Below are 14647 nucleotides of genomic sequence, written 5' to 3'. Positions count from 1 at the left end.
TGAAAATGTAAATGTATGTTTCTGATTAATTAATTTGCAGCTATCGTAAACCGAAAAAAAACTAGGTCGCTGACTAACTAGCTGGCTATCTCGCGCTTGATCGTTAGCTAGCGTTCATATTAGCTCCCCATTTTGCTAACTCGCAAAAATGGCTTTTATTCAGCTAATGAGACAAAGGTACGCATCTATACTCTAGATTAAAAGTGCAAAATTGACTAAACTATCGTCCTGATTTATTTAAGTTTATTTTAGATGGTTCCAATTATTTTTTTTTTGTTAAGCAATGCCCAGTATCGCGCCGTTACATTGGAAGACTACAACTCCCAAAATTCCACAGGTGAAACGCGAAGCTACGGGTCCCCGGATGACGTTTGACAGCAGGCACAGTACTGGCGGACTGGAGAGAAACACACAGAGGCTGAAGCTGCAGAGGCGTGCGGATTGACGTCGCTTGTCTTTCCCGCAGACTCTTCCCTCGCCCTGCCGTCGAACCAGGAACACAAATACTGTAAACGCCGGACATTGCTTTTCCACCGGTTCCATCTTTCCCACCCCCCTCGTGCGCGCCGACGCGAGCCGCTCGTTCCGAGGAGGAGCTTCCCGTGACATGCTGCGTTGCAAGCCCGGCAACGGCGCCTCTAGCCGGGCGAGGAGCGGAGCGTCGGTCCGTCGCTGAGCACCATCATCTGGTCAGTGAGTAACTGCTGCAGCCCCATCACACCAACTGAATATATCATGAGTGTTTACGTGTATATCTGCGATTTTAGTGCATGTCTGACGATTTTGGTCATTTTGAGCGCCACCTGTCCATGTGGGCACACGCGTGCGTGTACACACACATCTCACAGTTCACTTAGGCTTAAGCTGACTTTGGGACTTCTTGCATGCATGCAACCCAAGGTAGTTTTTTGACACAAAAGCTTCCAGACACTCATCATCATTCTCATCCTCATCCTCATCATCATCATCTGGAGTTTTCCTCACCAGCCCCCCCCTCCCACAGCTGTTAGAACACAACAGCAGCAGCACATCTTGCAGAGGCAACAGGGCCGATTCTGCTGCTGCAAGAGAAGGAGGGAGCGAGACTGCTCATCGTTGGTGATTATCAGCTCTTGTCTGCACGTTGGGGGGGTGGGGAGGGGTGATGGCGTGTGGAGGTGGGAGGGCGGTGTTTGTGGCTGAGAGGGAACGAGAGAGAAGTCAATGTCAGTGTCTGGCCGGTGACAGTTTGTTATTTAAGGGCCCCTCGGAGACGTGCGCTGGCTGTGCTGCGGCTTCCGTTAGTATGCAGACGGACGCTCTCTGTCTGTGTGTGTGTGGGGGTGTGTTTGTGTGTGTGTCTCACAATGTCTCACCCTCATTCTCTCTCTCCCGATTGGCACATGCCACTTGTGTGTGATGAATAATTCCGAATGTCGGAGTGAAAGGGAAGTAGCCCCTGCTTGGCACGCGGCTGCCGTCTTGTCGGTCTTGAGTGAATGTCCTAGTGTGTGTGTGTGTGCGTGTGTGTATGTGTGTTTGCGTCGGAGGAGCAGCTTTGTGCTCGCTACCTGTGTGAACAGGACTAGTTGTCATGGCAACGGCCTTGTAGCGCCGTCGACGTCGCTCCTGTCCTCATTGGCGAGGTCAGCGCACCTAACACGCGGCGTGTGTGTGTTTTTGTGTGTGTGTTTTTGTGTGTGTGTGTGTGCATGAGGTGGAAGTGGCTTTTGCTTGAGATCTGCTGCAGTTTACAGGCATGTGAGTTGATGCCACCACACACGCACACGCATGTGCTTCCACTCACCCGTGTTCTCGGCCTATCAGCGCATCTTGCGGGTTCTTAGAAGTTTCCCAAAAAGTCACAGTGGTGATTTTATGTAGCAATGTTGCCGAACGAAGCGGCTTAGGAGTTTTTAGTGGCACAAAATGTCGCTGGGCTGATTTAGTTTTTTTGGTTGTGAGCAAAAAAAAAAAATGAAGTCGCAAGCATCAGATGGTGGCAGAAAACAAAGAGAATTGATTTTGCCTGATTGGCCTGGAGATGTCACATGATTGTGCTCTCCTCCCTGTCCGAGTTGTCAAATATGTCGAAAACGCACGTAAACGAACTTGCTTCGGTCGTGCAAGTTGGCCAACTTTGCTTTTTAACTGTTCACACGAGCCCTTTGGTTCTATTTGATTTGATTTTGTGTAAAATATCGCTCGCTAACTTTTTAAATGACAATCATGGGATGAACGAGGTGACTTTTATGACTTGTTTCCGAGTCTTCTTGTCGTTTGGCTTGGAAAATTGACAAGGCACTCCATCAAAGCTAGTGTGGACTTTGGCAACAAAAAAGTTAATGAGACGGCCAAAATGGAGTGTGCGCGTGGTGGTATGCATGGTAAGGAGAGGGCAAAGATTGAACGGGGGAATGTTCATGTTTGGTACCACCTCTGCCTCAACTGGAGGCAGAAAAATCTCCGTTTCTGCCGGTTTTGGACATCATACTTACTATGACGCTGACACCTCCTTCCCAGATTCGAACGAGCGCTCGTCCAGCCTCACTTCACAGGGCTGGTTGCAGCCGGTTTACGTCTGACGGCGGGGAGGGAAACTTCAACCTCTCACCTTTGCGAGGATGGCAGGAGGCGAGTGTGGGAAGGAGGGAGATGAGGGAGAGCACAGGAAGAGGAGGGGGATGAGAGGTCAAAGAACAGCAGAGCTGGAGGAAGGGTGAGGATGAGTGAGTGCGAGAGAGCGAGCGAGTGTGAAGCCGCTGTGTACCTCCCTAACAAGCTGGACAGAATCAGCTCAATTATTAAAGAGGAGTGAGAGATGGGGAGGGGGGAACACGCGCACTCACGCAGTGTCTGACACACACTCGTAAATCGGTGTGTGCGCGTCTTGAAGTGTGCGCTTGCACAAAAAAAAAGTCTGATTCCGCGTTCGTGCGCGTTCACACGTCTGCGTGCGGGTGCGCGCATTGAAAAACAGTCGTGGCGAGGAGGGAGGGGCCGAGGCTCGTTAGGGATTCTTCTCAACTCTCATCCGCTCGCGCGCACGCACGCACGATCCAGCTTCCCTGTCATCACATCCCTATGAAGAGATAATCAGAGCAGCGAGGGGTCTGTTGATAGTTTTTTTTTTTTTCCTCCTACCTTTCCTTCCCCTATTTCATCTCACACGCACACACACTTAAAGGATGTGTGTGCCCTCGAGGGACGAAAGGATTCATCCAGGAGAGATGTTTGCATGAAGTGTGTGCGCGTGAGAGTACGTGCGCGTGTGAGACGAGTGAGAACACACACTTTCTGAGAGAGGGCGAGCGAGGCAGGGTTGAAGAGAGAGAGAAAGTGGAAGCAGGAGGTTGTCAGAGGAGGAGGGGGAGAGTCGGAGATAAGAGGGGAAGAGTTGTCACGGAGAAAGGGGGAAGATGGATGAATGCACTGCGTGTGTGGCTGTGTGTGCGTGTGTGCGTGGGGGTGTGTGTGTGTGTGTGTAAGGTGGACGGAAGTCATCACGTGTGTGCGTGCGAGCAGTGGCCGTGACAAGGTGTCAGCACCTGCAGCTGGAACGCTCACGGGGCGGCCATTGTTGCCCGCACAGCCAGCAGCCGTCGCCCCGGTAACGGGCGCTGCGGCAGCGTCTCCCACGGCAACGGGCGGAGGAGGAAGAGGAGGAGTCAGGAAGTCAGGGTCGCAGAGGCGGCGAGGCCCCTCGCTCGCGCGGGAGCACGCCGGCCCCTCGGGCAAACTGCCTCCTTGTTTTTTTTTGTTTTTTTTTAATTTTATGACGTAATTTATTTCTCAGATTCTATTTTTGGACATAAACTTGATATTTTTTTGTGTGTGTGGTTTGTGCAAATTCGTTTTATTTGTTAATTTTCTTTTATTATATTCATTCTTATTTTAGAATTTTACGCCTTGTTTTTTTTCTGCATATATGTTTGTGTCTGTACATTTGCGACACATGAGTATCGCCCCCCCTGCAACATTGCGGCGACAATCAGGAAGCTACCTGCAGGAGGGAGGAAACTGTCAGGCTGAGTTGAAGATGAGGAGGGGGGGGGTAGTGAGGATGAAGAGTGAGGAGAGGGTGAGGAAGGGGTGATACAGTCCTGTGTGTCTTAAAATAACCGTGTTGTACGTTCTCACAAACGGGGAGGTGGGCTCCACTCCCCCGTGTGTGCGTCCTTGGCTGAGTTTCTAGTTTTGTGTTTACGTCCTCTTGCCACCTGTCTCGTCTTTTGTGTTTGCCTGCGCGAGTGCTCGATGTGCTTGTCCCTGCGCGATCGCGAGCTTCACGCCCGCTTATTTGCTGCTCACTTATCACGTGCATCGTTTGGAACTTCCTGCAGCTGAGGGGAAGTATCGGGAAGGACGAAGGAGAGGGGGGTGAGGTGGGCAAGCAGGTGTGAGTTTGCGGCAAGTAAGTTGTGCCACTTCAGATTTTTTTTTTTTTTTTTATGTCGTCGATGTGCCCATAGTAGAGCTGCCATCAATTCCTTGATATTTTTTTCAGTTGTCTGTCATTTGCTGGCTGTCAGGTGCACTCCAGGGCAACAGGTGGCGCTAAAATTTGGAAACGGGATGGGCCCTGTAGCTAATTAAATGCCAGAAGTGGCGTGTGTGTCGCTTTCATTCTCACGTTGTCATCTTTCCTTTAGCATCAGGACGCCGACGAGCTCGACGTCACACTGCGTACATGCGCTGTCACTCAAGTCTCCACGGACCCATCTGACCCACATCTTTGCCTCCCTCTCTTTTCCCCGTTGACCTGACGTCCGTTTTCCCCCCCATCTTCTTCTCCTCCCTCCCCCGACTTCCCCGCACACTTGCACTCACCCTCCTGACACCTCCCCATGCTGTTTCCATGCTGCTGCCTGTCTCTTAGCAACAACTGCACACCCGCTCGAGCTCTGTGAGTGCTTTTACAAACACACCCAGGAAGACGCACGCACGCACACACGACATTGGGTCTACTTGCTCATTGAGCTCTGCTGGCAGGCGTGTGCGTCTGAGACGGATGAGAGGGAGTGCACATGTGCAGCACAATGCTGGTTTCTGTCGGGGGCAATGGGCCAAACTCTTGTGCGTGGTTTTACACACACACACACACACACACGTGTGCAGGCTGTTGTGTAGTTGCGGGTCTTTGTCACACACAACTTGCCTGGATTTGTTGTGTACAATTCATTTATCGTATTGGTGGCTGCTTGATGCCAAAAGTGTTTGCTTAAACAATGAATCATAGTGCACACACACACACACACACACACCCCGTGACACACACGCATTTGCATGTGTGTCCTTGTGTGTTTGTCTTTATGTGCAACTGGAGACGCGTGTGGAGCGTGTGGGTGGATGAAGCTGTTGCGGCATATTTGCACGCGTGTGTGCGTGTGCGCACTTTGTTTCCGTGTGTCACTCACAGCGTGCAGAGTGTGTGTGTTTAATTAAAGCATGTGTTTGTCTCGCCGTCTCACACACACACACATACGGGTCAGAAGGATGATTAATTAATGAATGCCGTTAATTAGAGGAGGGAGGAAGAAAGTGTGGCGAGGATTAATTGGGGTGAGGTTGGAGGAGAGAAGTTTGGCCTGTGCATATGGATTTTATTTATTTATTTATTTATTTTTTAGGTCGTTGCCCATATTTGGCAGAATATAATCTCAATATCTGATTAATTTAAAATCTATAGAATGATTTAAGTAGCGTCAAAAATATGAATTACATGCAGAACATTTGCGCGTTTTACAGTATTTCTTCATTTAACTTTACCACCGAGCGAAAGAATTTCAATGTCAATATTCCACAATAGGCCATTATTTTAAATTGACAGGCAGGAAATTATTTCGGATAGAGTAAAAAAAATGTTTTCAAATGTAGGTGTTTGCAAAATGCTTCATTTTGATTCAACACAAAGATAATGAGGTTGCTTTCATTGAGTGTACTAGAAAAATCGCAGAATATTTACCTTTGTGAATCTGGAATTCTGCTTTTTTTTTTTCAACCCCATCCTCTCGTCTCCCCCTCTCACACTGCTTCCTCACTAATCACGGCCATATGTTGGCGAGGGAGGCGCGGAAGTGTTGTTGTGGACGCCATCGTGTCTTTCACCCCGTGTACATGTGACCTACACACTCACACGCACATCATTTCTGCTGCCACCTCGATGTCTTCATCCGCTTTGCACATTTCTCCACATCGCCCCTTTGCCTCCCCCTGGTGGCTGCATTTGTATTCACACAAGAAAACATAAACAAAGTGACTACTGTAGTTTGTTGTGGTCAGTCCATTTGATTTCCGATGAGGCAGAGAAGACTAAAGCCTGAATTGATGTCACCTTCATCTGGTTGCCGCCACTTTAGATCTGCGCTTGCTTCCTAAAAGCGCCCAAATGACGGGAATTTTTTTTCAAATCGATTTTTCCCTTTGCACTGCAGCCCGGCAGTAGAGTCGAAACAAATGACACATTACGGTTGATACTAACTTCATGATAGCTCGCTAAAAAGTCGCAATGAAAATTTTGAATATAAACTTTTTGATTCCGACCGCAGCCCGTTAAGGCAGTTAGAGCGGGTCACACTCCAAAATAGCCGCAGCTTCACTGTGTACTCATCTCTTCTTCTGCTTTTTTCTACTCTGCCCTTCTTCCCCTTCACCCCACACTGTGGACCCCCACCCCTCCCTCAGCGCCCGTCTTTTCTCCAGCTCTCAGCTACTATGGGCAACGTGAGGAGCAGAGGGGATGCGGCTGGACACAGCCAAAGTGCGCGAGTTGCTGCTGCCGCTGCCCACTGCAGTATTGATGACCCAATGATCCCCTGCAGAACTCCGCCGGCCGGGCAGACAGAGTGAGGTGAGCCTCAGAATCCGAATCAGCCGACGAGCCGACGGCGCCGACCGCTCGAGTGGGACGCGAATGGTAAGTGCGAGACTAATTGTCGTGCTGCGACGTGGGCGGGATGCTTCATAAAATGAAATACGTGATGTGGCGAAATGTATAAAACAAAACAAGTTTATTTAGTCACCTGCAGTTGGTGGTTGAGTGGGAGGACTTTTAATTTTGCACATTTTTTAACTTTAAGCAAAGCACGTGACTGATGATACGTTTGCATCTCCAGGTCTTTGAATCTTCTTGGCAAGCCGTAGAGGACATCCAACTAGCGGCCCGCTCGAGCATGTCCACTGGATGAGTCGTCCGTCGGCACGTTTGCAGACTGGACAAAGTGGTCGTCTCGTGGGCCGCGGCGCGGAAAAGGGGCCCGAGCTCTGGACCGCGGGGCTCGGGGCTCGCGATGCCCTGCCGTCGGTGACTGCTGAGTCTTTGTCCGCGGCGCCCTCGCTGGCCCACGACGTCCACCCGCAGCACAGGGGCGACCATCGCACCTACGCAAGGCGGGCGGCGACTGGCGCGCGGCCGCCGGGAAGCATGCAAACACACATCGACGCGCAGACGCTTTCTCGTGCCACTTTGGACTTGTGTGGCTCTGCGGATCCCCAACAGTCCAAAACCCGAAACACGACGACACCTCAGTCCTTGTCTTCAGCGCTTGGCAATCATCCGCCCTCAGCCAATCAGGTGCCAGGGCGGACCCTGACTTCAGAAATGGATATCCCGGCAAATGTTTATCCCGGCTCGGGCTCGTCACCTCACATTGTGGAGTCCGAGAGGAAGTATGCGCTGCGCAGCTCCGGTCGTTCCCGTTTCCCCTGTCATGTGCGCAAATCCTCCCGCCTCCGCCGAATGCCGGAGGACAGCGAGAGGAGAGCGGAGAAGGAGCGAACAGATGAGGAGGCGTCGGACGGTTCTGAGGAGAAGATTTGGAGGGTTAAAGAGGAGCAAGTGGACGAAGTGCTCCCGAAAAAGGAGCAAGCATCGGCTGAGGCGGCCATCTTTGCCTCTTCCTGTCCTGCCGACGCTCCTCTTGCGCTAACCGTATCCAAACCCGCCCCCAAAGCGCCCCCAAAAACCGGGCCCAGACTCGGACACAGACCGGGACCGAAATCTCGCTCGAGGCCCGCTCCCAAGTCAGTCCAGAAACCCGGTCCAAAAAGTGTCATGCGACGGCGTCTGGCAGCGCAAGCCGCCTTGCGTTGCGGCGCCGCTCATCTCCCGCCGCCGCCCGCCACGCCCGTGCCCGTCGTGAAAAAAGAGCTGGAGATTTTCTCTCCCTCTGGCCGGAGGTGTGGACGTTTTGTCGGAGTGAGTCATTCTCTTTTTGTGCTGCTAAACGAAAGCGTTTTGCAATGTATGTGTCGCCGTGTTTTACACTTTTTCTTTGCCGCACAGGTGAGGAAGATCGTGGTCAAGGTGGCTCGTATTCCCGTCAACCTTGGACGGCGACAGAAAAGCTACAAGATCTCCAATTTGGAGACAATCACCACATCCGGGAAGGGTCATGGCGGTGTCGCGAATGGCTCGGAGGTGGTCAAGGAGCCGACGGCGTTCCTGCGCATGAAAAACAACGGCAAGAGCGTCATCGTCATGTTCCCGCCCGGAGAGCTGCCGCTTATCGTTAAACGCAGGCGAGGGCGACCGCCCAAGCAGCCGCTGCTCCTGATACCGGGGGAGGGACCTGCTCCTTGCAGCGAAGGAGACCCGCTCAAGAAGCCTCGGAGGAGGCGACGGACTAAACTCCCTTGCCCCTACCCGTCATATGTCGGGGACACAAATGACGTGAAGACCGAGTACGGGGACGTCCTATCCAAACTGGCCTTTTTGAACCGCCAGCCAGAAACCACGGGCCGATGCTCCCCCCCTCGCTGCTGGACGCCCAGCGAGTCGGAAAGCTTCGACACCGCCCCAGAAAACCCGGAAATATCCACCCTGCTGCACCGGCTCACTGGGTCCAAGCGGCCTCGGGGCAGCAGAGGAGGTGGTGCTGGAAGGGGCGGGGCTTCTGCACGGGGCGGCGAGCAAAATAAGAGCACTTTCTGTGACTTCTTTGAGTCCATTGGCAGGAAGCGCAAACAGAGCCCGCTGTCTGAGACTGGATTGCCCAGAAAAAGAGGGAAGGGCGTCGGGGGTGTCGGTCGAGGAGGGGGTGTGGTTGGCACCGAGCCGGGGGGCGAGAAACCCGTCAGGAAGAGGCGTGTGAGGAAAAATGGCACATTGAAAGGGGACGATGTTTGCATGGGGCAGGAATGGCCCAACGGTGCTGGGGAGTGGGGGGACGAGGACGCGGACAAACGCTACCAGCTCTGCGGATCCACCCGGGGCGGCTTTTCCTCCTGCGAGGTCGGCAGGAGAGGCACGTACGGCCGCGGAAGCAGAGGAGCCCGGCCAACCGGAGACGATTCACAAAGTCTGTTTGCAGGATATTTCCGATCGTTGCTCGACTCCGACGACTCGTCCGAACTTTTGGACATCACGCAATCGAACGCGCGCAAAGCTTCGTTGGCTCACGGTTATGAAGCATCCGGCTCGGCAAGCGCGCACCGGTGGTCGCCGGCCGTATCGAAGTGGGGAGCCAATGGGTCAAGTTCTGCCGCAAACGGCCCCGTGCAGACTCATTGCGCTTCTGCCGGGCCTCCTTTCAACTATGCCAGCCAGACTCAAACTCAAACGTCGCCAAAATCGAACCCGTCGTCGCTCTCGCAGTCTCCCAGTTCCCCGCATCCTGCCGGCTATGGCCACTACTCCCCCGCCTACGCCGCCTCCTCTTGCATCGGGCCCCAGAGATCCTCGGACTGCAGTTTTTCCTACAGCGCCAGCGGCAAGACGGGCGTTAACGATCGTGGTCAGGTGGGCTACTGCGGCTACCAGGCGGGCGCCAGGAAGGCTTACGGTGGAAGTCCCGCCGCAGGGCCCACGTCGCCAGGCGGAGGCTACATGACGGTGGCCAAAGGCAGCCCCTTCAGAGCGTCATCCTCACCAGAGTGTTACAAACAGTACAACAGCAGCCAGTGGAGCTTCAGGTACGTCTCTGCGACCAAACCATACGACGCCAACTTGTGCTCTTGTCTAATCTGTTGCCTTGTCGTATATTTTGTAGACAAAGTTACGGAGGATGGTCGGCGGACAATTGCGGGCCTCACGCTTACAATGAATACGGCGCCAAGGAAGCCAAGGACATCTTGGACATCTCCAACTACACGCCGCAGAAGGCCAAGAGACCCTCTTTCCCCGAGAGTCTGTCGGAGTCGTCCTCCGACTCGTCGCATCCGGGCTCGGGAGCGACCGGAAGCGGACCTCCCTCCATGGGGGGAGTTTTCAAGCCGAGCGAAACGGTCAGCGGCGAAGGGGCTCAGTCCAGCCTGTCCAGCCTGGAAAAACTGATGATCGACTGGCATGAGAGCGCCTCGGCGCCGTCCTACAACTGGAGCCAGAACGTCCTCTTCCAGGGAGGCGGGACCAGCAAGCCCAGCCGGGGGCGCCGGAAACGGACCGAAGACTTGGAAAAAGAAGCCGGCTCTGTTTTACACTCGGATTCCCCATCCAGTCCTTCGCCAACGCTCACTCCGAAGCGGGGCGGGGCCGGAGGACGCGGCCGAGGATCCAGAGGAGGCAGAGGGGGGCTGTCCGGATGCTCGCGAGAACGTCTTTCGGGATCCAAAGGCCGGGGGAAAGCTGCCGCCGCTTCTTCCGGTCTGGAGGCTTCGGTCTTATTCCAGGAGGGTCTGGACTACTACAGCGGGGACAGTAGCAGCCTCTCTCCCTTGGCTACTCCCAATTCCGCACCCCCACCGAGCTACCTCCACGATCCCTGCGAGTACCCGTCCCCTTATTCCGCCCACCCCTCCACGCCATCTTCTGAGGAGCGCTATCCAGCCTTGTACCCCGGCGAGTCGTCCTCCTCCCTGTCCCCCGGTGTGTCGTCTCCCCCTTACCCCTCCAAACCTCAGTCCTACCACCTCGTTCCCGCCAGAAACTTCTCTCCCTCCTGCTCCCCTCTGCCGCGGGTAACGCCCCACTGCAGCTCGGCAATGAGCCCCTCGTACCGGCCCCCTCCCAAAGAAGTGCCGTTCTCTCAGTACGACTCCCCCAGTTACTGCGGCTCGCCCTACTGGTACGGACAAACGTCGCACAGCAGCACCCCCAGCCCCAGTACCCACCCGCACACCAGTCCGCACGCCAACACTCACGGGAACCTGCTGGCGAGCCCCAACGTGCACATGAACCCGCCGCCTCACGAGCCGCAGCATCAACCGAGCGCCCACGCCAAACCGTACGGCGCAAACGCGCTGGCTCACCCGCACGCCAACAATCAGCCTCATCACTCGGCGCCGCCGCTCTACGACGAGTGCGGCAACGCGGCCAATCACAAGCAGGAGCTGATGTCGCGCCACGACCTCCTCACGCCACCGCCGTATGCCAAAAGCGCTCTGGAGGACGACTGCGGCGCTTACTCGCTGTCCCAGCTTTCGTGCCAAGCCATGGGGCACCGCTACCCGTTGTCGCAGGGCGGCGGGGTGCTGTGCCAGCTTCTGGACCAGAACCACGATGACGGCTTTAGCGTGACCAGCCTGTAACCGCAGGTGAGCCATTTATGATGTGCGTACATTTTTGGCAACTGCCCATGTGTCTAGAAGAGAGATTTTGCCCGCAGGTGGGCTCATTTAAATAATCCCGCCCGCCACTGGTGACGTGGTCGCTAACTGGGTGACGAGCTTCCGTTTTCTTTTTGGGTGACACAGAACCACGATCCGGGCAGCGTGCTGGTGTTCACCTCCCAGTTTTAAGATTCTGGCTGCCGTGTACCGGGCTTGTTAGAGAGCGGCCGACAAGTGTGCTGCCATTCTCGACCCATGGGCCGTTTTAAAACATTTACAACCTCTTTTGTTATTTTAAACATCTAATGTCACTTTCTCTTTCTCCATTTTCTTTGTTCCTCTTCTGCTTGCAGGTGCGTTCAATCTGCCCTTTTTCAAGCATTTGTTTTTTTTTTTTCCCCCCTTCGCTTTTGTACGCTTCAACTTCTTTGTGGAGGGCTGAAAGCGTGAGAATTTTTAGCTGCCGCCTTTTTGGGGGACAGTAACGCTTTAATTCTCCGGCTTTGACAATCAAGATCAACCTGCAAACGCACACACAGATGCATGTGCACAAAGAATCATGCAAGTTGGACTCCAAACAGTCCCGCTTTTTTTTTTCTCCTCCCCCGTCGCTTTTACTCCCCCCTCCCCCTTTGTCCTTTTTCGACGTTCTCGCCTCTTGCCGCTGTGCACGCTTTGAATACGCCCGCCGTCCGCTCCTCACATGGACCACTCGCCCGCTCTTCTTGAGACACCAGCATCTGTACATAATCTCTTACATGCTGTCTTTTGCTGTCGCGTGTGCGTGTGCGTGACTGCAGTCATGCATGTATGTGTGCGTGCGCGCGCCTGTGGTGTCCTAACGAGTGGGCTTTCTTTCACTCTCTCCCTTCTCCTTTCTGTTCCGTGGTCTCGTTGTTGTTTGGTGGTTTTTTTGTGACACGAAATTCCCCCCCCCCCCAAAAAAAAAACTGTTGTATATGCGTCCGTTACATATGTATGTATGTATGTATGTACCTACCCGAGGTGCAAAAATATTTAAATACACATTCTGTTCTTGCCATTGGTAACGGCACGTGCGTTGTGTCTAATTGACCCCCCCCTCCACCACCATCTCCCCGCCTGAGGGATTATGACGTTGGGTTTTACTCAGATTGTCTGTGAGTGAGGACTAGAGTTCAGACGAGGACATCAATTGGAAAGGGGAGGAGGAGGAAGGCGTTAGAGGAATGGATGACAACTTGGGAGAATGTCGGGAGGAAATCGGAGTTGTTTAGGATTCGTGGCAGCCGATTGGTCGCAGGTTGTGTTTACACTTTGTCAACAGGCTGACGGCAAGGATTGCGTTTGCCGCGACGTTCCCGTTCAAATATCACCCAAAGGAAACTCGCTCAAACACAAGTACTTGCAGACATTCCAACTGCAAAGCCGACTGTTATGAGACCTTATCCAAGCCGTCATCGCTAACTCAAATTCAGTGCATTCTCTTATTATGTTTTTGGGGGGGAAATGGTCTTTATGTAAACTAAAAAAGATGAACGCTCGTGTCTAGGGAGAAAACGTGTGCTTTAAGTGCCCTACAAAGTGTTAATGACCATTTTCTGCTGTTGCTAGGTGATCGCATTCACACTGTGCAGACTATTTTTTTTTTCCCAGTCCTAATTGCTTCCTTTTATATCCACACCTAGAAAAGTGTGACTAAAACAAATATTAGTGCAGCAGCAGGCCGAACTCATTTTGTTTTTAATATTCATGCATCTGTCTGCAACTTGTGAGTTGCTTAGGAACAAGATAACGTACGAATACTCTCGTTAGCATAGTGTTGTTAATGTTTCGGCGCAAAAAAAAAAAAAGTACAATCATCAATAGTAATCTGTTTAATGTTGAACGAGGTTACAATCGAAAAACAGCACAGGACGTATTTTGAATTCAGGACAATGAGGTCAGAAGGTCGCAGCAATGTGACATCACACGTTTGGGCTCGGGTTCGAACGAAATAAAAAGGCCCCCGCTGGTTGGGGAATGTGCCTGGTCATCACAGTTTGTCGCCCCCCCCCCTCCCCCCACGGAAGGGACGACGCCAGAGTGGGGTGGGTGGAGGGAATCCCAGCCGGGCCTCTCCGTTCGTCGGAGCAGAGCAAAGCACAAGCGTCGGGGATGCCAAGACGGGAGCTTGTGATGCGCTCCTTCTCCCGCCGCCGCTGCTCCCCTTCCAGCGTGTCGTGCGTCGTTGAGGACGCCGTGGCTTTGTCCATCACGAACTTCGAGCGGCGAGCCGGACGCCCGTTGCTGTGGTGCCAGATGTGATCACGCCGGCCGCGGAGAAGTCGGAGGGAACGCGCGCTCGTGCACACGAGGACGAGGAGGAGACGAACTGGCGCCAGGTGTGGCGTGTCGCGAGAGAAAGGATGTGCAGGTAACATCTAAAAAAAATGTTTCTTCCGAATGTTAATTGTATTTTTCTGATGGTCAATATATCCCAGGTGAAATAAAAAGGTGGAGGTTTGCGGTTTTAAAATAGTAGAAAAGTATGATTCATTTTGATTTATGTCGACGGTCCCGACATGACAGAACAGTTGAGATCCGATTCGGGCGGGCCGGGACGACGCATCTGTTCTCGTCGTGTCTCTTTTACCTTTTGGCCTTCACAACCTCCATCAAGGCGTCCCCTCAAAGTCCTCAACACCAAAAGCGCTTCTTTTTTCCACTCTTCTTTTTTTTTCTGCTCAAGGCTAAACTCTGACTCATTCCAGTGATTCATAACTCCCCACCCTTCTACTTATCTCTGTTGCCATGGTGACCACAGAGCTCAGTCTGAGTTGGAAAGCAGGTGGGGGCTGCCGGAGGGTTTTTTTTTCTATACATTGGTACATGATTTGTACGTGGCCTCAGGTGTGTTGGTCTTTATTCGCAGTCGGCAAACTTTTTGCGCCACGGGACACTTTCAGGGTCTGGCTTCGAAATAAATCAATTGATTAGATACATGTTCTCTTTAATGAGATGAGCCCTTATAAGGTAAAAAAAAAAAAAAAAAAACTCAGAGGGATTGTCTTTCAACTCGCATTTTAGATAAAAAAAATGTGTAGATTTTTAGAGGAATGAAAACAAGACTGCAAAAGTTTTTTGATGGCAAAATAAAAATGGATTTGAAGATTCACAACCAAGAAAGGCGTCGTGAGCAACGCTGACTCACCGCATGGCT

The 14647-nt window shown here is 52.8% G+C and overlaps 1 protein-coding gene across 4 annotated transcripts; it reads left to right on the top strand.

The window, feature by feature from the left end:
• The first annotated feature begins 240 nt into the window (after positions 1-240).
• ahdc1 (AT-hook DNA binding motif containing 1) lies at positions 241-13274 on the top strand. 4 transcript variants are annotated; one of them, XM_088278682.1, is made up of 6 exons: positions 241-689; positions 6664-6895; positions 7095-8176; positions 8264-9891; positions 9969-11451; positions 11820-13274. In XM_088278682.1, the coding sequence occupies exons 3-5, from the start codon at positions 7163-7165 to the stop codon at positions 11443-11445; spliced, it is 4119 nt and encodes a 1372-aa protein (XP_088134808.1). In that variant the 5' UTR covers positions 241-689; positions 6664-6895; positions 7095-7162; the 3' UTR covers positions 11446-11451; positions 11820-13274. The 4 variants fall into 4 exon arrangements, with proteins under 4 accessions (XP_088134808.1, XP_088134810.1, XP_088134809.1 ...); XM_088278684.1 differs by having other exon boundaries at positions 241-693; XM_088278683.1 differs by lacking the exon at positions 241-689 and adding an exon at positions 1025-1098.
• The last annotated feature ends 1373 nt before the right edge of the window (positions 13275-14647 follow it).

This window comes from Idiotropiscis lumnitzeri, chromosome 16, assembly GCF_059441095.1.
Source record: "Idiotropiscis lumnitzeri isolate Australia: NSW breed Sydney's pygmy pipehorse chromosome 16, RoL_Ilum_1.0, whole genome shotgun sequence".
NCBI lineage: Eukaryota > Metazoa > Chordata > Actinopteri > Syngnathiformes > Syngnathidae > Idiotropiscis > Idiotropiscis lumnitzeri.
The sequence above is the reverse complement of the archived record's forward strand: the minus strand, read 5'-3'. Positions and strand labels throughout refer to the sequence as shown.